Genomic DNA, 24943 nt, shown 5'->3' on the forward strand with positions numbered 1-24943 from the left:
TGGTGCAGAGCTATAGTCTGTTTAAAGCAAGAACAGGTGCAGTAATACTGAAACTGAAAGCCATTGACACTGCATTCCAGTTTACTGGATAGACTGCATTCTGTCATGTGGTCATTATGACCTTGGCTGAGTAAACATTCCAAGAGTTTGAGTTTTAAGTTAGCTACTAAGCAGATATGACGAATGGAAAACTGTTCTTAAGCACACAGCTATTCAGCTGCATGACAAAGAAAAGTTGCTCCTTTTGTACTTCAGCACAGTGTTAAACTGAATTTGAGACTGCTCCAGATTTAAAGGCCCTGATTTGATTCACTTTACCAGGTGGCCTGCTCCTATCTCCTAATGCCTGCAGAACGACTTAGAACTAATCAATGAAAAAGAATACTTTCAGAATCTTTCGAAAGACGGTCAGAACAAAAGGAAATTAAAAATATATCCCTCAGAAGACTTTCTTGACATCGAGTGAAAGACGTGGCACTGTCTGGGGAGCGATTAAATAATTGATATTCAGAGAATTTTCGATGAATGAGAAGTGCACATCTGAAAGCAATTGGAGTAAGAAACATTCTAGTATTGAGGTTTGTTTAAACCATATTTAATTTCAGTGTGGTCCTAATTTGTGTAGTAAGTAAACTTGTTTTTAACTTTTTGTGTGTCACATGAGCAATAATAAATTAGTAACTAAACATCTGGAACAGGAATGCTTCATTTTGTTGCAGGGAATTATTGAAAAACAAAATACATTATTGCAATTGACTATTAAGGTAGATATTTTAAGATTATTTATTTTAAAAGAAAAGGATTGGAAATGTAGAAAGATCTAAAAGGATACAGGGTGTAGAGTTAACCCAATTGATGGATGCTGCCACAAGTGCCATTTTTATCATCTAAAGTTCAGTCTGTTTTAGAGCTCAACCTTGTCAGTTTTAATTCCCGACTGCAGATAATAATAAACTGCAAATACTACAAGAATACAGTAGATATTAGGACATTTGTAATGAGGAGGGGTACATTCAGCCAGGTTTGGAGACAACTTGGGCTTTCTGGATGTTACACACATGCTTAAAGATCTTAAATGGTATCGGTGATGTGCATGCATACACTTTTGGAGTGATCTGTGACAGACTTCATGTTGTGGAGAGCATCAGCAGAAGTGCGGTGACTGGCTGCTGAAAAAGTGTGCAGAGTGTTGTCATTTTCATTTGATGCCAGTGTTGTCATTTTGGAGTGGAACACTCCAGTTCATGTCCTTAAAATGTTGAGTGTACAGCATTTGAAGATACGTGTGAGGTCACTGAGCTTCTTGAAACACTGCATCCATGTCCTTGGGACTTGACTCTTAGTATTAACCTCCATATATAGCGGTTCTCCCATACTTAGTCATGTCTGCTCAGGTCTCCTGGTCCCCTGCCAGCATAAGGCATCTTTTCTTCTTCACAGCTCTTCTAACAGGGTGCAGCATTGGAAAACCTAGGACACTGCTTTCTTCCATATTGTGCCATTGTTCACCCACTCAGATTCACTTTCTGTGTGACTCTTTCGCTCCTGCTGCAGCTACAATACCTCCTTCCTTTATCAAGTGAGCTTTTTGCTTACCACTTAAGACTCTAGCCCCATAGCTATCATGCCCAAGCAATATAGGATTCAGAGTGAACTTTCTAATTGAATACAAAATTGGCTGTATGACAGGAAACAGAGGATAGTGGTAGCAGGTGATAATGGGAACTGTAGATGCTGGAGAATCCGAGATAACAAAGTGTGGAGCTGGAGGAACACAGCAGGCCAAGCAGCATCTCAGGAGCACAAATGCTGATGTTTTGGGCCTAGACCCTAGTGGTAGCGAGTTGTTTTTCAGATTGGAGCCCTGTGACCAGCACGTATTGCCACTGGGTCCACTATTGTTTGTCATTTTTACAAATGAATTGGATGAGAATATAGAAGGCATGGTTAGTAAATTTGCAGATGACACCAAAACTGGTGGTGTAGTCGACAGTGGAGAAGGTTATCTAGGATTATGAAGAAATCTTGATCAATTGGGTCAATGGGCTGAGGAGTGGCAAATGGAGTTTAATTTGGATAAATGTGAAGTATTGCATTTTGGTAAAACAGACAAGGGCAGAACTTATGCAATTAATGGTAGGGCCCTGGGTAGTGTTGTAGAATAGACAGTCCTGAGGGTTTAGGTGCGTAATTCTTTGAAATTTGTGTCACACATTCACAGGGTGGATAAGAAAGCATTGAGCACACTTGCCTTCATTGCTCAGACTTTGAGTCTAGGAGTTGGGATGTCATGTTGAGGTCATACAGGTTGTTGGTGAAGCCTCTGCTAGAGTATTGGGTACAATTCTGGTCGGTCTGCTATAGGAAGGATATTACTAAATTGGCGAGGGTTCAGAAAAGATTTCCCAGAATGTTGCTGGGAATGGAGGATTTGAGATATAAAAATAGGGTTGGAAAGGCTGGAACTTTTTTCACTGGAGCATAGGATACTAAGGGGTGACCTTTTTGAAGTTTGTAAAATCATGAGGGGCATAGATAAGGTGGATGACAAGGATCTTTTCCCTGAGGTGGGGGAGGTCAAGACAAGAGGGCACATTTTTAGGTTAGAGGAGAAAGAATTAAAAAGGACATGAGGGGCAACTTTCTTATACATAGAGCGTTCCGCGTGTGGAATGAACCACCAGAGGAAGTGATGGATGCAGGTAAATTACACTGCTTAAAAGACATTTGGATAAGTTCATGAATAGGAAAGCTTTGGTGGGATATGGGCCAAACACAGGCAAATGGGACTAGTTTAGTTTGGGAACATTGTCAGCATGGACTAGGTGGCCTGTTTCCATGCTGTATGACTCTATGACCGTATGAATATTTGCAGTTTGCGCAGCCCGTGGATATCAAATTCATTGAATTGAGCAGACAGCGTGAAATTGGAGTGCTGCTTGCATCCTAATCAATGGTTTCAGGTTTAATCACTCCTTAGAGTTCCTGAGCTTGCACTTGGCAATGCAAAGGTTAGCTACTGTTAACTTTTTGGGTGTTTCCTTTTGTTCAGAAATAAAATTGGAAAGATAAAGCAAATTTTCTAATTAAGCTGGACACAGAAGGGGAGGGAGGGAAAGCACAACTAGGTCAACCACAGAGCAAAACTGAAATTAACTGCAATCTAAGCAAGAAAGTGAAGTTAATTAGATTTGAAAAACAAATATCCACTTGCTTCCGTTTAGCTGCAGTTTCCACCTCATGAAATTTCGCCCTCCCACCCACCACCCCCCACAACCCCAGTGTGTTTTTTTTCTACTGGGTTTGGGTATTTTTCTAATGATTAATTGGTACTTCTTACAGATAACATTTCATGGTACTTTGGAGACCTATTTATTTTAGTATTAAGATTAAATCCACTTACTAATGTTCTGTGATTGGACTGTCTGTGTATATTTTTCTTGACTTGCTTTTTGCAACACCAGTAAGTGGTTGCTTACATTTCAGTTTTTATTTGAGACAAAGATTTCACCCTCTAGGCATTAGCCTGTCTTTTTGTCTTTACAAATGTTGATGCTTCATATTTCTAACCTTTTCTATTTTTGGTCCTCTCCTGAAACTTGCCCAAGTTTTATATTCAAAACCCAAGAGACAAGATTTGGGAAAGTGCCAATATTACTAAAAACAATACTCATCATATGGTACAGTTGCCTTCTTGACTCCAAAATATTATCATACCCTAAACAGAAAGATTTTTATTTGTTACTTGTTACACTTAGCACGTGCTTCTTCTATTTTGCAAATAAAAACAAATCAACTTTGGTCCCTCAGCAAGAGATAAATACATGCATCAATTTATATACTTGTGAAAGTGTTAAAGGGAAAAAAGAAGTAGGAATTTTGGAAACGTGCTCATTAGAATCTCTATAACTGGTATGTTGGCAACTGACACTGGATCTGATGCTTGAGAATCAGTTGGGACAAGTGGACTAAATATTTATTGGGGAGCACTTGGTTAAGAGTGATTATTGTACCATAAGGTTTAGATTAATAATGGAGAAAAACCAGTCATGATCCAAAGTAGGGATTCTAAATTAGAAGAAGACTAATGTCAAAGAATGGATTAAATCAGGCCACAGAGTAACAGAAAAATATTTACTGAACAATGGGTTATTTTTAAGAAAGAAACACTTTGGGTAAATTTAGCTACATGCCAAAATGTGTGAAAGGCAAGGGAACCAAAGCTAAGGCTCCTTGGATGTGTAAGAAATTAGAGAATATAATGAAAGGGAAGAAAAAAAGTGTAAGACTGATGTTAGGTTCTACAAACAAGCATGTAGCCTGAACACAATAGTTGACAGGAGAAGTGAGAAAGTAAAACTAGCAAAAAGAAAATGCGAGAAGAGAATGACCGATAACATAAGATTTTTTACTAGCAGGTAAATAAATAACAGGGGACAACAAAGGTGAGATGGATTGTTTCATGTACAGCATGTATAAGGTTATAGGTACAGGGAGGCTAGAGTGTATGTTTTCCATCAGTGTTTTGTAAAGAAGAGAATGTTGACAAAATCTTTGTTGTAGCAAAGATGGTAGAGGTAATTGATGGGATGAAAGCTGAAAGGCAAAATGTACTAGAGAGGTTGCCTATGTAGAGTAGATAAGTCACCTGGGATGGTTGGCTTGCACTTTAGCTTTCTAATGGCAGTGGGGATGGAGAAGGTAGAAGGGCTTGTCAAATTCTTCCAGAATTCCCCAGATATGTAAGAAATGGCAGCAGATTGGACAGTGAAATATGTGGTAACTTTGTTCAAGGAAGGTATATGGACATTCCTTGTAACTACAGGCTGATTAGAAGCGGGTAAAGTTTTAGAAACAATAATCAAAGGAAAAAAAGGCACTTGTAAAGGCTCGAGTTCATTAGGGAAAGCAATCACAGATTTGTAAAATAAAGACGATATTTGACTAAACAAATTGAACATTTGTGATGAAGAACCATAGAGGGTTGATGAACTGAATGCAAAGGATATTGTCTATCATTGTATTAAGAAAGTATTTGACAAAATACTTCATAAAATGCTGGTGAACAAAATTGAAGCTGATGAAAGAGGAGAGTCAGTGTCAATTCGGATAAAAATTGTTTATTTAAGAACAAAAAAAAGTGATTCACAATGATTGGTTGTTTTATCGATAGTAGGACGGTAGATGCTGGGAGCTCTGCTTTTTTTTAAAATGATGTAAACAAGTCACATATTGAAACATGGTGTAAAAGTTCAAAACTTGCTGTTGATGCCAAATTCGGACACAGGAAAACAAGCAGAATGGGCAGGCGAGTGGCATCAGGAAAGATCAGAAGGTCATTGAAAGGTTGCACAGGATATTTAACAGAATAAACATGCAAACTGGGAACATGTGTGGGTCATTCAGCCAATCAACACTGCTCTACCATTCGATATGATCATGGCTGATCTGATGTTGGCCTCAAATCCACTATCCCTCATACTCTTTAACTCCCTTGTTTCCTTGTTAGTCAAGAGTCTATCTACTGCCACCTTAACTGTATTCATTGAATCTGCCTCCACGACTTTGTGGAAGAGATCACCAGAATTATGATCTTTTGAGAAGAAGAAACAAGACACTCTCATTTCTATTTTAAACAGGAGACCCCTTATTTTTAAAAGGTGTCCAGCAGTTCTCGTCTCTCCCGGGGTCTTATTTGATTGCCTTTCATTCTTCCAAGATCTATTGGATACAGGCCCAACCTGTGGAAACGTCCTGTGTAGGTCAAACCCCTCATCCAGGAAATCAGTGAAATGAACCTTCTCACAACTGCTTCTAAAGCTGTTACGCCGTTTCTTCAACTAGGAGCTGAAAACCACCCAGTAATCTAGATGTGGTTCTCACTAATATACCATATAATTATAGCAAACTTCTTATCACTACTTTTAATTCCATTTCCTTTCACGATAAATGACAATGTCCCATTTTCTTTGACTCAAGTATCAGAACATACAGATTCTTCTCCAGTCTTCTCATTTAACGTGCTATTTTTCTATTCTTCTTGCTATTGTGGACAAGTTCACTTTTTCCCGACTATATTCCATCTACCAAAGTTTTGCTCACTCAGATGACTTACCCATATCTCTTTTATTTAAAGATGGTGGCAGAGAAGGGAGGCTGATCCTGGGATTCATCCACCCTTGTCGACTTCCTTTCTCCTTATTTTCTTCTTTTTGCTTTTACTTTTTATCTTTCTTTTTGTTTCCTTCTCTTTTAAGCCTGGAAATGGGTAGGTTAATGAGGAGGCCGACGGCAGCAGTGCCAGCTACAACAATGCCTGGATAAGCTGAACACAGCTCCACTGTAGGCCCAGGGTTTCCCAGCAAGTGAGGAACAGGACTCAGGCTGACTCTCCCAGCCTAATCTCACAGGCTAGGCCAAGGCTCCAGGACTGGTTGCCCGAAGGAGGAGAAAGTCGGTCTCAGCCCAACATGGCAGCCTTCCTGTGTGGTGGTCTCCTTGTGTGACGGTCTCCTGGCCTGGAGGTCTTGGCCCAGCTGGGGATCTCATCCCCATGTGAGGTCATCTTCATCTTCGGTATCCAGGTATTCCAGCAGCTCAGCTGTTGGTCTTGGCCAGCAGTGGCTGGTCTCACCAGCCCAGCACGGTGGTCTTCTTCAGTGAAGGCTTCTGGCTTTGTATCAGTCGCCTGGCATGGTGGTCTTGGCCCGGCTGCATCTTCAGGGTATTCCAACATTCCTAAATGGGTTTCCCCGAGGTCAGAAGCTGTTAGCTGAACTGTGGTGAACTTTGGCTTAAATTTTACAATTTTTGAAATATTATGTATGACTTTTGTCACTGATGTTGGCACCGTGGTAGGGTGACTTATAAAAACTTTCACTTTATTTTTCATGTAAAAGTACATATGATAGTAAATTTCTATTCTATTCTTATGTCCTCTTCACAACTTACTTTCCTATATAGCTTTGTAAATTTAGCAATCCAACATTCAGTCCCATTATCTCAGTCATCAATCTAAATTACAAATAAATGAGGCTCCAAGCCTTGATCCCTGTAGCAATCTACTCAATATATTTTGCCAAGTTGAAAAACAATGCCTACTTCCTGTTTCCTGTTAGCTAGTCAATCTCTCTATCCATGTTAATAATACCCTCGACACCATGAGTTCTTAATTTGTTTAATAACCTTTGATTGACATCTCATCACACACCTTATGAAATTCCATGCACCTTATTCTACATGTTCACCTCCGCCAATATTGCTTATTATTTCCTCAAAGAATATTAATAATTTAGTCAAACAAGATTTCCTTTTCACAAAATTACATTGGCTTATTGCATTAAGGCTTTCTAATTACCTTGCTACAACCTCTTTAATAAAAGATGGCAGTATTTCGCTTACTTACGGATCTAATGGGACCTTCCCAAATCTAGCGATTTTCTGAAAATTAAAACAAAAGCATCTATTATGTCAGCAACCATTTCCTGTTTAGATCCCAGGGTGAAGTCCACCGGTACCTGAAGTCAGTTTTTAATCTAGTCATTATCTCAGTACCCTTTCACTGGTGATTGTAATTGTTTTAAGATTGTTGTTCCCTTTCAGCTTTTACCATACACTTATGTTGTTTGTATCCTCCACAAGTGACAACAAATGCAAAATATATGTTCAGTTCATCTGCCATTTCCTCATTGTGCAGTAATTCCCCAAAGTCAATCTGTAGAGGGCCAAAATGTTTACGTTACTTTATTGAAAATACCTGTAGAAATTCTTATCTTTTTTTACATTTCTGGCCTGCTTTCTCCTGTGCCCCATTTCATCTGCCTGATTAATCATTCCTTGCTGAATTTTATGTTCTATCCAATTGTCAGATCTGTTACTATTCTTTACAGAATTGTGTGTTTTTTTTTTCCTTTGAATATAATACTATCTTTAACCATTTTAGTTAGCCACAGATGACCCATCCTTCTCTACAGTCTTGCTTTCTTATTGAAGCACAATGAATGCAATGAAGTTTCTTCTAAATATCATCTCAGCTATGCCTTAACCTAATTTCTAAGTTCACTTTAGCCAGGCCTGTTTTTATCTGCTCAAAATTGCCTTTGTTAACTTGAAAACATTGGTCTTAGACCCACTCTTGTCAACCTCAAACTGAATACAATAATCAATCATGTTATGATCACTGTACCCTAAGAATTTCTTCACTATGAGTTAATTAATAAACCTTGTCTACTTGCATGCTACCAGATCTAGAAAAGCCTGAATTCTGTTTGGCGCTAGAATACAGTTCAAAAAAATTGCTTCCAAAATACTTCATGAACTCACCTTCCAAGCTATCTTTGGAAATCTGATTCATTCAATCTATACATAGATTAAAATCACCCATGATTATTGCCATGCCATTCTCGTGAGACCCACTTATTTCTTCCTGCATATTCCATCCCACAGAGTGATTACTGTTAAGGGAAATTGTAAACTACACTCACAAGTGAATACCTACCTTTACCTTTATTTTCTCTTAATTTGTGGGGTGTGGGCATCACTGGCTGGCCAGCATTTCTTGTCCATCCCTAGTTGCCATTGAGAAGATGGTAGTGAGCTGCCTCCTTGTTCCTCTGCAGTCCTCCTGCTGTGGGTTGACCCATAACGCTATTAGGAAGGGAATTCTAAGATTTTGACTCAGTGACAACAAAGGAATGGCGATATATTTCCAAGTCAGGATGGTGGGTAGCTTGGAGGGGAACTTGGAGGTGGTAGTGTTCCCAAATATCTGATGCCTTTGTCCTTCTAGTTAGAAGTGGTCATGGGGTTGGAAGGTGCTGTCTGAGGATCTTTGGTGAATTTCTGAAGTGTATTTTGCAGATAGTACACACTGCTGCTTCTGAGTATCGGTAGTGGAGGGAGTGGATGCTTGTGGATTTAATGTCAACCAAGTGGACTGCTTTGTCCTGGATGGTACCAAGCTTGAGTTTTGTTGAAGCTACACGCATATAGGCAAGAGGGGAATATTCCATCACACTCCTGACTTGTGCCTTGTGGATGGTAGATAGGCTTTGAGGAATCAGGAAGTGAGTTACTTATCTCTACTCATACAGATTCTATACGTTGATCCTTACAGCTAAGATCATCTCTAGCTATTTTCATAACATCATCTTCATTAACAGAGCGAAGCTTCTACCTTCTGCTCGCCTCCTGTCCTTCTGAATTGTCATAATCATTATGACATTTTTCATTATTCAGGATCCGGCCTGTGTCATCTTGCAGCCATGTCTCTATAATGACTATCAGATCTTACAAACGTATTTCTGTTTGAACTGTGAATTCATTCATATTGTTAGAAATGCTGCACACATTCATCTACAGAGCATTTAACTCTATCACATCTTCATCAACTTGATCCCTTGCCCCCACTATTTAGTGTAATGCCCTCTCTATCATCCTGGTTATGCATCCTACTGGAACATTAGACCCTCCATGAATCAGTTACATCCTCCCAGCTTACACTTTTCCCAGTACTAGAGCTAATGCCCCATAAATCAAAACCTATTTCTCCAGCACCAATATTTGAATTACAAATGTAAATCCCTAATCTTATTTATCAATTTGCCGATGGCTCAGGAAATAATGCAGAAATTATCAGGTTTGAAGTTTTGCTTTTCAGTTTAAGCCCTATGTTTTTGGTGACAATATGGATCACAACCACCGGATCTACCCTTTCCCACTGCAAGTTCCGCCCCAGCCTGAAGCAGTTGTCCCAAATCCTGGCTCCAGGCAGGCAACACAGTGGACTTTCACAGAAAATGGGAACTGCAGATGCTGGACAATCCGAGATAACAAAGTGTGGAGCTGGATGAACACAGCAGGCCAAGCAGCATCTTAGGAACTCTCAGTTATAGGGAACTGTATTGATTCCCGCGAATGTACCGACCTTGACTACCACTACATGGCTGTTTACTTTACCTCCCTTGAATGGCAATGTTGCCATCACATGTTGCAATAGCCAGTTCACTCTTGTCTTTGGAATGAGGGATTGTAGCTCCAAGGTTAGATTGAAGAAGTTATGCCTTCAAGGAGTTTGAGTGGAGACTTGATAGAGGCGTACATTTAGACACTTATTAGACTTTACCTGGAGTATTGTGTTAACACACTGGAGAGAATACAGAAGTGATTTACAAGATTGGTTCCAAGTAAGAGGACATTAGATATGAGGATAGATTGAATACATCGACGCAGATCTCCTTGGAGATGAAAAGACTGATAGGGAATTCGATAGAGATTTCCAAAACCATGAGTGAACTGGCCAGAGTAGATAGGGAGAAGCTGTTCTCACTTGTAACATTTTGTGATGATAGCAAGTTTAGACAAGGGAGGCAAAGCAAAGCTGTTCCCATTATTTCATTGTACAAGGATTAGGGAATATACTTTCAACATTTTGAACAAAGGGTGTAGGGAAGGTATGTGAGGAGAAACTTTTTATACGGGAATGGGAATGACCTCGAACCTGTTGCCAATGAGCTGATGGAAGCTGAGATGCCAATGGTTTCAAAAGGAAATTGGATACTTGTTCAAAGAAATGAAAACATCAGGGCCATGGGCTAGAATCAGAGAATGCTTCACAGAGAGCCATCACAGATTTGATGGGACAAATGGTCTCTTTCAGTGCCATAATGCCTGCATGATCTTACAACCGTGACTCAGTCTTGATTATAATCATAGAGTAAACATTATGCATTGTTGGAGAAGGCTAGGCATTTAAAATATGCTCACAGCCCAAAGGTAAAGACTGGATTTAGTTTAAGTATGCACACAAATAGCTCTGGCTGTCCTCTCAGCCGTGGTGGAGCATGCAGATGCATCCTTCTGGCTAAAATGTTAAATTTAAGTGTTGATCTGTCTCACACTCACATTGATGTATTTCATTTGCCTGTTGCTCCGCATCTTTTCCTTGAGGCTTCTGGGTGATTCAGGGAAGTGGCATTCTCCCTGGGGTCAGCCGGGCGTGTGCGTTTTCTGGCCAAGTGTCATGATCCCGAGTCAAACTTTACCCAGAGGGGCTGGCCAACCTTTATAAAGCTTCAGAGTTTCGGAGCGAGACTGATTCTGTTGAGGAGCTGTGGCAGTGAACCTCACAGGGATGATGTCATTTGGTTTAGGACTCCCACTGTCAGTGACACACACGCAGCATGCCTGCACCTGATCGTAGTAAATCTAGGAGCTGCCATCCGTACCGTTCCTGAAGCACAGCTCATTCCCACGTGTTGAAGTTGCCTGTGGCACAGACCCTTCTCTGCCATTAACTGAGCGTTCCATACTCTTCTCTATTGCTGCTTTTGGGCAGTCATAGCAATAATGTGTACTGCTAAAGACAGGCAAAAAGAACATGATCAAGGAACATAGAATGGAACAGAAACAGTCCATATTACTCAGTACAGTTCCACACATACCTTTTTTTTAATTCATTCATGAGATGAGAGCGTCGCTGGCTTGGCAGCAGTTATTGCCCATCCCTAATTACCATTAGGGCAGTTAACATTCAGCCACATTGCTGTCCAGCGATAAGAGGAGGCAATGGCCTTGTGGAATTATTGCTGGGCTGTTAATCCAGAGACCCAAATAATGTTTTGGGGATCCAGGTTCGAATCCCGCCACAGCAGATGGTGGAATTTCAATTCAAATAAAAAAATCTGGAATTAAGAATCTAATGATAAACATGAATCCATTGTCGACTGTCAGGAAAACCCCATATAGTTTGCTAATGTCCTTTAGGGAAAGAAACTGCCATCCCTACCTGCTGTGGCTGACATGTGACTCCAGACCCACGGCATTGTAATTGATACCGGGCAATTAGGGATGGGCAATAAATGCTCCCTAACCAGCGACGGCCTCATTCCATGAACGAATAAAGAAGAAAAAGAAATAATACCAGTAGGCCATCAACTACCCCAGAACATACCTGTTCCTCACTATCATTGTATTAATCTATTCCTTCTTCCTTCTGCATTTATTGTCTCTCCTAAAGCATCTTTGCTATTCATCTCAACCTTAAGTTCTTAAATGGCGAGATCTGGAATTGTTGATGTCCAGCAGGATCCAGGTTTCATAAGTCACTAAAAGCTGACATGCAGCTGCAACAAGGAATAAGGTAGACAAATGGCACATTAGCCTTTATTGCAAGCAGATTAGCAAATAGCAGTAAAGAAGTTTCAGGCTGGAGCTGGTGCTGTTCTGGGTCGGACCATTTGGGGTGTTCTGAATCTTGGAGTGTTTGGAATTCAATTGAAGGAAGTGCCAGAAGGGAAACATATCATCACTACGACTCGTTCCCACAGCAATAGGCTGGTAAATGACTGCATTTCTGCGATGAATGCTGATGAAATAATAAGGGTTGGAGGAGCTGGCAACAAGGTACTTGCTGAAGCAACATAACACTTGAATAACTTTGAGGATATAGTTTTTTGATTTTGTTACATAAATTATATTTCAAAATTTCATTGGGCAACAGCGATTATAGCGCATGGTCAAAAACTTTGTTCAAGAAGGTATATTTTAAGTATTATATTAAAGGGAGAAAGCAAGGCTGAGATGTTTTTGGAGGAAATTCCAGATCTTGGGGATTTGGTTGCTGAAAGCATTGGAGTTTTTAAGATTGGGAATGTTCAGGAGTCCGGCCTTAGAGAAGGTCACAAATCTTGGAAGGCTGTGGAACTGGGAGAGAGGTGAGGTCTTCATAAAAATTGGAAACTAAAGATCTAAAATTTGTAATTGAGGCAATTCTTGAATGGGAGTCAATGTAGGTCACTGAACATGAAGGCGATAGATGAATGGGTAACAGTATTGGATGACGTTAAGTTTGTGGAAAATAGAAAGTGGCAGACCATCTGGGAGTTAATTGGCATACTCAAATCTGGAGGCCATTACGTCCATGGGTGAGATTTTGAGCAGCAGATGAGCTGAAATGGATCAGAGCTGGATGATATTATGGAGGTAGAAGTAGACACTCCAAGTTATGGCATAGTTATGTGGTTGCAATGTCATCTTGGAATAGCAACTATGCCATTAACGTTATAAACAGGTGAAAGACAGTTTCCAAGGACAGGGGTGGAGTTGATGGTCAGCAAACAGTTTGTGGCCCAGACTTTGTGACCTCTTTCTTCCTAATCTTAGGTTGATGGATGTTCTGCTGTATACTGGATGATGGCTTGACAAATTAGAAGCAGTGGAGAGGCCCGGTGACATACAGCCATCAGTATACATGTGGAAAGTGATATGTTTCGGATTCTGTATTTGAATGGCAACAGCTAGATTAGAAACAAGATGCGCAAAAGACAGATTCTTGGGGGACATGAGAAGTCACATTGCTGGAGCGGGGAAGACAAGTCATTGCAGGTAGTTTTCTAAGTATATGTTTTACTCAAGAACAGGAGCAGGCCACTTAGCGCATTGAGTTCAATCATTCAGTAAGATCATGGCTGATCTGATTATGGCCTTAATTCTGCTTGATTTCCTTGCTGAGCAGTAATTTGCCAAACACAACCTTGAATATATTCAATGACTCAATTTCCATTGTTCTTTGCGAAAGAGAAGTTCAAGACAATTGATCCTCCTGATCACATTCTTAAATGAGGCCCTCCTATTTTTAAATTATACCTCCTGGCTCTAGATTTTCCAGTGAAGGGAATCATTCACTCAACGCCTATCCTGTTAAAGTCCATCAGAATTTTGTATGATCCAATATGCGCATAATAAATAGAAATAGGCTATTCGGCGCCTCAGCCCTGCTGTGACAGTCAGTAAGGTCAAGGCTGATTATGTTTTGAATTTCACGTTGCCATCTACCCCCTATAACCCTGAATTTCCTTGTCCAGCAAAAATCTGTCTACCTCCAATTTAAAAATATTCAGTGATTCCCAGCTGTACCACTTTCTAAGGAGTTCCAAAGTTGCACGCCCTCTGTCCTAAAACAGTAACCCTAAATTCTTAAACAGCACCCCACCCCAGTTCTGAACTCAGCGCAATAGGAAATAGCCCTTCTATGTCCACCTCATCAACACCATTCAAGATTTTATACATCGGTCGAGTTCTACCTCACCTTTCTAAACTCTGTGGAAATAAGCCCAGCCTGTCCAACGTTTCCTCATGACAAACCCTGTATTTCAGTTATCAATCCAGTCAAACTTCTCTGATGGGCTCCAGCACATTCACAACCTTCCGATTGTCTTGATTCACTGAAGTAATGTGATGGAAATCAAGCTCCATTATTCATGGAATTGTCACAGATCTGATTCATCCACTGAATGTCTAATTTAGATCAAAAGTATATCTACACTAGGCTCTTTTTCCATTAATAAGAAAATAACTGTTTAAAAATGCACTTGATTACAGTAATGGCAAAACACAGATAAGTTGAATTGTAAAACTATAACCCTGTAACATAGGTGCTATCCATTTGTTAAAATTCCCAGACACACAAACAGGTATAAGAAGATGTGGTTCAGCACTCAAATATTGTACGTGGAAGCAGATTTTACAAAAAAAGTAAGGGGTATAGTTCTGGTACCAAGCCAGACAACACATTCTGATAATTTGTTTTCTTTCAACTCCTTTTATTAACAATACGGGGTTGTGGTTACACTAATTTTTGGTTATTCATTCATGGGTTCAGCATTCGCCTCTCTAGTGTCTCTGAAGGCATTTTTTAACCCCTATTGTTTTACTGCACACAGAGGAAGAGAAAGATGGAAGGTTTTTCATGGCAGGCTGGGTGTTTCAGTTGCATTGCCTGTATGCCAAGTAGTAACTGCGGATCAAATCACATTGTTGTTATTTATGCTGAGGCCTTCTGAGCCTACATCAGCTCAACCCATTTGAAAAACCAATCAAAAGGCTGTCTCTCAGCAAAATGTTATTGAACCCACAGATAATGAGTGTTCCATCACTGCTTGGATACATTGTAGATATAACTCACAATTTGTTCCAATAACACATTTATAAGACTGCAAACATCTTCTTAGACTGTTTCATTGGCTCAAAGTACATGGAATAGTGTATGTTAGATGGGCTTGAGATCGGTACGACAGGTCGGCACAACATGGAGGGCCGAAGGGCCCTGTACTGTGCTGTAATGTTCTATGTTCTATGTTAAGTCTTGCTGCAATTGTAAACAGCCTCAGGGAGACTGCACCTCAGTGTGTTTAGAGTTTTGGTATCCATACCTAAGAAATGAAATGCTTGCCATGGAAGGAGTTTGACTAAGGTTACAGGCAAATGACAGCTGAAACTCAGAAAATATTTGGGGCTCAATACAGTACTGGGAGAATAGGTGTTTCCTCTAGCTGGGGGGGTCTAAAATGCACAGTCTGAGAATAAGAGACAGGTCATTTAGGACTGAAAGAAGGATGAATTTCTTTACTCAGAGAATTTCTGGAATTCTCTACCCCAGACAGGTGTAGAGGCTTAGTTGTTGAAAATTTCAATTCAGAAATCAATAGATTACTAGATATTAGAGTTGACAAGGGAGATAGCATGGGAAAACATTGTTGAGGTAAAAGAGCATTATGGTCAAGTTGAATGGTAGGGCAGATTCAATGGGCCAAATAGCTTAATCCTGGTCTTATTTCTGTGTTCTTGTGTTCCGTCTTCCAACCATTCTCTAAGTAAGGATATTATTCCTAAATTCTCTCTTGGATTTATTAATGACTATCGTATATTTATGGGCCCTAATAGCAGACAACCCAGATGAGCAAATGTCTCTATGTCTAACCCATCAAACCCATTCATGATCTTAAAAACCTTTGTCATGTGTTCAGAGAAGAGATCCAGCTTGTTCATTTTGTCCACGGGAATGCACACGGGACTCAACAAGATGTTTGATGAAAATTAGTCAATTTAACTGAACAAGGGGCAGACGGGAGTAAAAGGATGAGTTGTGAGTAAAAAAGTGTTGGGAAAGAATGTTGCAGAAGGAAAGTAAACGTTTTCCAAATTCTTGAAATAATACCAGTGCAATACTGACCCTGAGAGAAAATGGAAGGGTCAGAATGAGACAAAGGTCTTTATCAACTGATGAAGGGTCTAGGCCTGAAACATCAGCTTTTCTACACCTCTGAAGCTGCCTGGCCTGCTGTGTTCATCCAGCTGTACACCTTGTTGTCTCAGATTCTCCAGCATCAGCAGTTCCTACTATCTCTGAGACAATTTTTACCCAACTGCGAAGCTAAATCTAATGATGCCATTTTCTGAAGAAGGGTCTAGGCCCGAAACACCTGCCTTCCTGCTCCTCTAATGCTGCTTGGCCTGCTGCATTCACCCAGCTCTCCACTGTGATAGCCCTGAATAGTATGGGAGCATGGTTTCAAACCCCACCAGGAAGTTAAATTATGTTAATGAGCACATTTTGTTATTTTTCTTTTAATCTGGAATTGAAAACGACACTTAGTGGTGACCTTGAAACCATCATAGTTTGTCATAAAAACCAATTTAGATCACTGAAGTCCTTTAGGAAGGAAATCCGCCATCCTTGCCCAGTCTGATCTGTCTATTCCAGACCCACAACAAATTGCCTCTTAACTGCCCTCAGAAATGACATAGCATGACACTGAGTCAATGACGTTTTGAAGTGGGATCTACCTGGAGGGGCTTCAGAAGAGATTCACCAGGACGTTGCCAGGAACGGAGTTACAAGGAGAGGCTGAGACTTTCTTCACTGGTGTGTAGGAGTTTGAGGAATGATCTTATAGAGGTTTATAAAATTATTGATAGATAAGGCAGTGTCTTTTCTTTAGGATGGGGGAATTTCAAGACTAGGGGCATATTTGTAAGGTAACAGGAGAAAAATCTGAAAAAGGCATAGGGACATTTTTTTTTCACAGACAGTCCAAAAGAAGTGGTGGATGCAGGCACAGTTATAGCATTTAAAGGATATTTGAATAAATACATGAATAAGAAATGTTTGGAAGGATATGAGCCAAGTACAGGCCGATGAGATTAGCTTAGTTTGGGATTATGGTTTGTTTCCATGTTGTATGAATCTAAATACTGGCCTTGGCAGCAATAGTCAAATGCTGAGAAAGAAGATTTTTAAAAAATCACAAAGCTGATCTCAGTGGCTCCATCTCCCCCTATCCACTCAGTGGTACTTTGCCCACCAACAAATCCCAACCCCACAACCACTCCCAACCCCTGTCATCAGCATAAATACAAACCTTTTTCCGAGCTACCTTCAGTTAAAAAGAACAGTCAATGGACTCAAAACATTAATTTTGTTTCTCTCCACGGATGCTGCCAGACCTGTTGAGTTTCTCCAGCAACTTCTGATTTTGTCTCAGCAGCTCTTTGAGAGTGGTTTCTTTGTCCAGTTTTTAGGTTTGAAAGATTGACTACTGATGAATAAAGCTTAGGAAATCTTCCCCCATTCTGATAAATAATATGAACTTGAGTATGAGCAGTAATTTACATGGAATGCATTGCATGAAAAGCCTAACAAGACTCAAATTTAATTCTGAATCGATTATCGTCTGTAGATATGTTTATGAGAGTAGAAATAAAGTATATGGGAACAGATGTTCTTTTTTATATCTGATTATAAATGATAATGCTAGTTTAAAGTTCAGAAAGACTCATTAAATCCCAAATTTCTAAGTGTGAAGCTGATCTCCTTTGCTGTGTAGAATTACATAACATCTGAAGCATAGATTAAAGTAATTCATTTTGAATAATCTACAGCATGGCTAGTTTTATTTTATGTTTGTGAATGTTATTCAATTGAATTTATTTCTTGTATTATGCAGGTTATTCTGGTTGGATTGAGACACTCATATTTCAGGGGAAGTTACGGCGAAGGTGGAATACTGGAAAATGGAATTACCAGCTGACGGATATCCTCCAGATCAACAGCATTACCTTGCTTACAGTTCCTCAATGCAGATTCCATATGGCTGGCAAGTAAATTGCGCGGGACCAGGAACTGAAAGTGCTGCTAGTGACCTGCAATGGATGTCCAATTCAGTGCAGCCACAAGGGATAATAACTGCTCCTAATGCACTGAATCCGGTGCCCAATGACCAGGCACCATCTCCAATGCAACAAGAAACTTTTACTAACTGTCAACTGCACTATGATACAGTGGGCAACAAGATTTGGCATCCCGACCAAATCAAGGAAACACGGACATCGGATGGCGTCCAACATATTGGCTATTCAAGCCCCACTGAGCAGAGTTCTTCAGATTGGCACCTTGCTACAAACTACACAGCATTTGGCAGGGATTTATTCGGTTTCCAGAAAGATCTGGAAGCGGAACATCGCAATGGGAATGCACCAAAGACCCTGCAAGGATCAGGTGCAGTACAGACACCATATACCAATCCAATTCCATTTCCTGCTAATCCTGAACACATGCTTCATCATGACCTATTTGATTCGTTTCGTGAAATGTCAATCAGACCTCTAGACCCCTCGGAAAAGGGGGAAATCATTGCAAATGTTGGTTGGTCTTTGTATAATGAACCATTACCACCCAATGCAATGCAGGATGACCCAATACCACCATCTCAAAAACCAAATATGATGCGTTTGAACAGTGAGCCAGAACACTTTGGAACTAGTTATCAGGAAATGTCCAGTTTGCAGTTTCAGGATGTTATTCCCTTAAGCTCCTATGCACCTAGTCCTCCTTATCCCACCTCTAAAATGGATGAGAGTGAAGAATCGGAACACCAGTTTTGGCACACAGGAATGGCTGCAGTGCATTCCAACTCTCTTCATTCACCGTCGATACCAATGGGTTTCGAGTTCATGGGGTCATCCAGCACAAACCTTCCTAATAAGTATGCACCTTTCCCGAAATCGCTCAGCATCTGTGGGCCAGACACACTGAGTGCACAGTCACACATTTTGCCACCAACCTTTCTAACAAATCGGTGTTCTCAGTCAGATGTCTGGATGAAGCTACCAGCCTCAGCTATACCCACCTCTGAGCATGAAGTCCCATTTCAACCTTGTAATAACAATGTAAGTAATGTTTTATGGAAAGTGGTATTTTTCAAAATAGTGTTAGCTTTCTACACTGTCAATGTAGAAAGATAACGGCGAAGTCAGAAGTCACACAACACCAGGTTATAGTGCAGCAGGCTTATTTGAAATCACACAGTCCACTGCACCTGACAAAAGTGCTGCACTTCAAAAGCTGGTGCAATTTCAAATAAACCTGTTGGACCATAACGTGGTGTGGTGTGACTTCTGGCTTTGTCCACCCCAGGCCAACACCGGCAGCTCCACATCATTTCTACACTGACAAAGAGGTACTGTTTGTTTTGAATTTCAGTGCAGTATAAACAACTTAATGGTGCAGCCGAAGTATTTATTTTTCCAATCTGACAAATATTTCGTTCCGACATTGACATACTTCTGACACGTTGACACAGATGAAGAAAGAGAACGAGAGAGATACAACAGAGTGATTGAAAAGAGAGAGAGAGAGAGAGAGAAAGAGAGGAGAAGGAGAACAGAAAGAGAATTAGAAATAGAAAGCAAAACCGTTTAGACAAAGAGGCAGAAATAGTGGAAGAAAGAAAGAGTTAAGGAGGGAAGAGGGATAGAGAGAAAGAGTGAGAGAAGATTCGGGTACAAGTGGAAGAGAATGTTTATTTATTTATTTTCCTAAACAGCTGGGCAGTGATAGCATGAGTTGATTTCTCTTCTCATTTGCTGTGTCTCCCTTTCTCTCTCTCTCTCTCTCTCACACACACACACACACACACACACACACTTCTATACACTTCCTGTCAACTGCTTCCATTTCTAACATCCTGTGCCTATATTTATAATGGAGCCATGAATCTGGGATTTTCTCAAGTTTCTCCAGGTCCAGTGCCAGGTAACCATACTTAAAGTGGCCATTTACTAAAGGTGGAGCTGCAGCAATATGAAGACGTTCCCATCATACCCAATTAAACTAACAGAGACCTGCTGAAGATTTGCAGTGAAATCAATATCAGCAATGGTTTGCCCACTGTTTTCATTGGTATCTGTTACCAGTGGTCCAACTCATTGGATGGGAATGTGGATTTTGATACAGAAGCAAATCAGACATGACCTTATTGAATGACAGAGCAGGCTTGAGGGAGTGAATGGTCTATTTCTGCTTCTCAAATGTTTGTACATTCTGATGCCAAAGCCACGCCGTTCCTTTTATTGCTGTCATGTCATCCAATCCTATCTCTGCTTCCTTAGTCGATCTTTGCAGCCAGAAGTCTTTCCTTTCCTTGGCGTTTTCTTTTCCTCCAACCAACACCCTTCATCTCACCACCATCACCAACTGCTGATAGCCACATATTCCTTATGCACTTGAGTTCTCTGTACATCACTAACGTGCAGCAGATTTCAGCCCCAAATCAACCAACAGACCATTCAGGAAAGTGCTGGTTATGTTTATAATAATAGCTGTGTGTTGTAATTGCACAGTTACTAATGATGGTGCTACAATGGCTTCACTGGAAGGTTGGTGGAATACACATCAACTGTCTATATAACCATTTTAACTGGAACAGTAGGAGGCAGAGTGTATACAAAGAGTTACAAGTTTATCTTTGACATTTCCCTTTGCGCAGTAATGTTGGTAACTCCTGTAGTTAGTCCAAAAATCTTACAAAAGCAAAATACCACCAATGCTGGAATTACGATTCTATGATCTGAAATAAAAACAGAAACTGCTGGAGAAATTTGGCAGGCCTGGCAGCATCTGCGGAGAGAGAAACAGAGTTAACATTTAATCCAATAGGACACTTCTCCTGCAGAGAAGTGACACGGGACTCAAAATGTTAACTGTGTTTCTCTGTCCATAGCTGCTGCCAAACCTGCAGGGATTTTCCAGAACTTTGTTTTTTATTTCAAACTTCATACATTCAGTACTGTGCCCATAATTTGCAATATCTAATTATGGGATCATATAACTGGAAAGTTTTACAATAGGAATGCCATGTGATTTGAAATGCATCTTGTCCCTTTCTCATATTTCTGATATTCTAATTTCCCCAAAGGCAGGTTGGAACATGTAACCTTGCCCTACTCTGTTTTAAATGTGGATTGATGATTCTGCTGTCTCTTGCAATAATAACTCACACCTGAGGGTTAGTTTACCATTCTTTCCAAGAGCAAAATCTCATTTTCTCAAACAATACATTAATAATAGGATAGCGTGGCTCCCAATAAATCTTTGAAATCAGTTATGACCTTATTGATTCTTATGATCTCGCGATTGCTTTCATATAATAAAACTATGGAAAGTTAGTTACTTCTGTAATAACAACTAAATGAAATCTCATGCTACACGGTAGATTCATTCATAAGATGTGGTGTTGCTGGCTGGACCAGCTTTATTGCCTATCCCTAGTTATCCTTTATATGGTGGTGGTGAGATGACTTTCTGACCCACTGCCGTCCATGCACTCCAGGGACATCCACATGTTGTGCTGAGTTCTCGGATTTTGACTGAATGACACTGAAGGAACAGCAATATATTTCAAAGTCAGGATACTGCATGACTCAGAGGAGAACTTGCAAGTGCTTCCATGTATTTTCCGTCCTTGTCCATCTAGACGGAAGTGATGAAGTGAAGGTGCTTGTGTTGTACTGTGGTGGACAAAGTGAGATGTCACACGACTCCAGGTTATAGTCCAACAGGTTTATTTGAAATTGCAAGCTTTCAAAGTGCTGCTCCTTCATCAGGTGAGGAGCAGCGCCCCGAAAGCTTGTGATTTCAAATAAACCTGTTGGACTATAACCTGGTGTTTGTGTGAGCTCTGAGTAGATGGAAGTGGTCGCAGGTTTGGAAGGTGTTGTCTAAGGATCTTTGGTGAATTTCTGCAATGCTTCTTATGGATAATACACACTGCTGCTACTGAGCATCGGTAGTGGAAGGAATGAATGATTATGGATGTGGTGCCAATGGAGTGAACTGTTTTGTTGTGGTTTGTTTCATTCTGGAGTGTTGCTGGATCTACACTCAACCAGGCAAATGGTCGACGTTCTATCTCACTTCTAACTTGTGCCTTTTAGATGGTGGGTAGGCTTTGTAGATCCAGGGAATGGATTACTCACAGAGGTATTCTGAGCCTCTGGCCTGCTCTTTTAGCCACAGTGTTTATATGGTGAGTCCAAGTGAGTTTCTAGTAGATGGTAGACCCCAGGATGTTGATAGTGAGAGATTCAGTTTCAGATATGGGTTACATACCATTGAGTATCAAAGGATGATGATTAAATTCTCTCTCGTAGATTTATATTGCCTGGCATTTGTGTGACACAAATGTTACTTGCCATTTTTCAGCCCAAGCCTGGATATTGTCTTGGACTTGTTGCATTTAAACATGGGAAGCTCCTTTGACTCAGGTGAGTGTGGTACTACTAAGGCACATCAGAAAAATGCACTCAAAGTTTACAATGTGTTTAGCATGTTGGCCTTCATTGCTCAGATCTTTGAGTATAGACATTGGGATGTTGTGTTAAGGTTGTCCAGGACATTGGTGAGGATTATTCTGGAGGCCCATTTTTGAAGAAGTGTCCAGACCTGAAACATCAGCTTTCCTGCTCCTCTGATGCTGCTTGGCTTGCTGTGTTCATCCAGCTCCACACCTTGTTATCCCTATTCTAGAGTATTGTGTCCAGTTCTGGTTGCCCTGCTAGGGGAAGGGCATAATGAAGCTGGAGATTTACCAGGATGTAGCCAGGAATAGAGGGTTTTAGTTGTAAGAACAGGCTGGATTTTTTTCACAGGAGCTTTAAAGAGGTTAGGGGATGACCATATAGACGTTTATAAAAACATGAGAGGTATCGATAAGATGAATGGGAAATGTGTTTCCCCTAGGTCGGGGGATTTCAAGAGAGGGGTCATTCAGGATTTGAGTGAAGATTTGTAGCTCAGGTGCTGGTTGTAGATGTTTGTATGTTCTCTGAGCTGGGAGGTTTGATAGCAGACATTTCACCCATCTCACTAGGTGACACCCTCAGTGCTGTGGATCCTCCTGTGAAGCGCTGTTGTCTCATACCGGTTGTATTTATATGGTCTTGTTTTTGCAGCTTCCGGTAGGTGCCAGTTCCAGTCGTGCATCGTAATGGGTCAGTATATCAGGTCTAATCCCATGTGTTTGTTGATGGAGTCTGCGGATCAATACCAAACCTCCAAGAATTCCCTCGCTGTCCTCTGTTTGGCTTGTCCTATGATAGCCGTGTTGTCCCAGTTAAAAGTGTAATTACAACAGTGTCATTCACATATCTGATCCAGAGCTTGCATTGGATCTGCGGAAGGGCTGTTTGTTCCAGCCTTTGCGTGACTGCCTCAGCTACTAGACACACAGAACAGACAATAGACCGAGGGACAGATCGACAAATACTGCTACTTAAACTCCTGGGCTTATGCTTAATAACCCACTTTACATTCAACAGCAGGGTGTATAAGCAGATCAATGGGACTCCCATGAGCTCACCCATCTCCAGACAGATAGCTGAGGCAGCCATGAAAAGACTGGAACAAACAGCCCTCCCACAGATACAGCCCAAGCTCTGGATCAGATACGTAGAAGGCACTTTTGTCATTGCAAAAAAAAAATTGAGAACAAGAGAGGAGGAAAGCAACAACAAACTCTCATTCCTGAACGTGATAGTGGAAAGAAAAGAGAACGGTGATTTCAGCTCAGAAGCATACAGGAAATCCACACATACTGACCAGGTCTTAAACTATCACAGCATCCAGCCCAACTCACACCAGAGGAGCCGTTCAATAGGGACGCTATACGCTGCAGCATACCCGATCTACAGAACAGACAACACAACCAGGACTCACCAAAACCTGGAACAATAGCCACCATACCATGTATTAAAAAAAAACCTCAGAACTGACAGCCAAACTACTCAGACCGCTAGGAATCATGACAGCACACAAACAGGAAGCCGCACGATGACAGCAACTGACTAGGGTTAAAGACCCCACAGATACCATGGACAGGACAAATGTGGTTTACGAGATACCATGCGGAGACTGCACAAAACACTATGTGGGACAAACAGGCAGACAACTAGCAACCCGCATCTATGAACACCAGCTAGCAACTAAGTGACACAACCGGATGTCCTTCGTTTCAATACACACATGCGAGAAAAAACACACTTTCAACTGGGATAACACCACTATCATAGGACAAGTCAAACAGAGGACTGCCCGGGAATTCTTGGAGGCTTGGCATTCATCTGCAGACTCCACCCACAAACCCTCTGGCCCAACAAGTTCACACTGGCCCTAAGGGCATCCCCATCCTCCCTATAACCCACCTAATCAACACATCCCTGAGCACTATGGGCAATTTAGCATGGCCAATCCACCTAACCTGCACATCTTTGGACTGTGGGAGAAAACCAGAGCACCCAGAGGAAACTCATGCAGACACGGGGAGAATGTGCAAATTCCACACAGATACTCGCCTGGGGGTGGAATCGAACCTGGGTGTCTGGCGCTGTGAGGCAGCAGTGCTCACCACTGAGCCACCATAGTTGATTTGGGATATTTCAGAAACCAGTAGTAGATTACCATAAAGCTAATAAAGCTGGAGAAAATTGGTTCCAAAAGTAAATTGGCAAGAAATTTGAAAAGAAGCAAGAGCTTCTACAGATATAAAAAAGGAAAAATAGTAACTATATTAAGTATGGGACCTTCAGGATGCGGTTGAGCAGCTTCAAGGCCAACGAGATTACAGGAGAGTTGCAGTGGGAGAGAGAACCACTGAGGTTTTTCCAGAGGGAGAAGGGTAACTTCTTCAGGGTAGGCATCCTTAGAAGAGGGTTCGCAGTGTGGTTAAAATTGTTTCAGAGTGTAGGAACTGCAGATGCTGGAGAATCTGAGGTAACAAGGCGTAGAGCTGGATGAACATAGCAGGTCAAGCAGCTTCAGAGGAGCAGGAAG

General features: G+C 40.9%; 1 protein-coding gene across 1 annotated transcript in view; it reads left to right on the top strand.

Annotated features, from left to right (window-relative positions):
• The first annotated feature begins 453 nt into the window (after nucleotides 1-453).
• The window catches only part of LOC125463064 (phosphatidylinositol 4-phosphate 3-kinase C2 domain-containing subunit beta-like), a 193051-nt gene continuing 168561 nt past the window's right edge, over nucleotides 454-24943 (top strand). Inside the window, exons 1-2 of the mRNA XM_048553723.2 lie at nucleotides 454-578; nucleotides 17784-19005. Of these exons, the coding sequence (XP_048409680.2) occupies nucleotides 17851-19005 (1155 nt within the window). The 5' untranslated portion in view covers nucleotides 454-578; nucleotides 17784-17850. The remainder of the gene's footprint in view (nucleotides 579-17783; nucleotides 19006-24943) is intronic.

Source organism: Stegostoma tigrinum, chromosome 25 (assembly GCF_030684315.1).
Source record: "Stegostoma tigrinum isolate sSteTig4 chromosome 25, sSteTig4.hap1, whole genome shotgun sequence".
Lineage (NCBI taxonomy): Eukaryota > Metazoa > Chordata > Chondrichthyes > Orectolobiformes > Stegostomatidae > Stegostoma > Stegostoma tigrinum.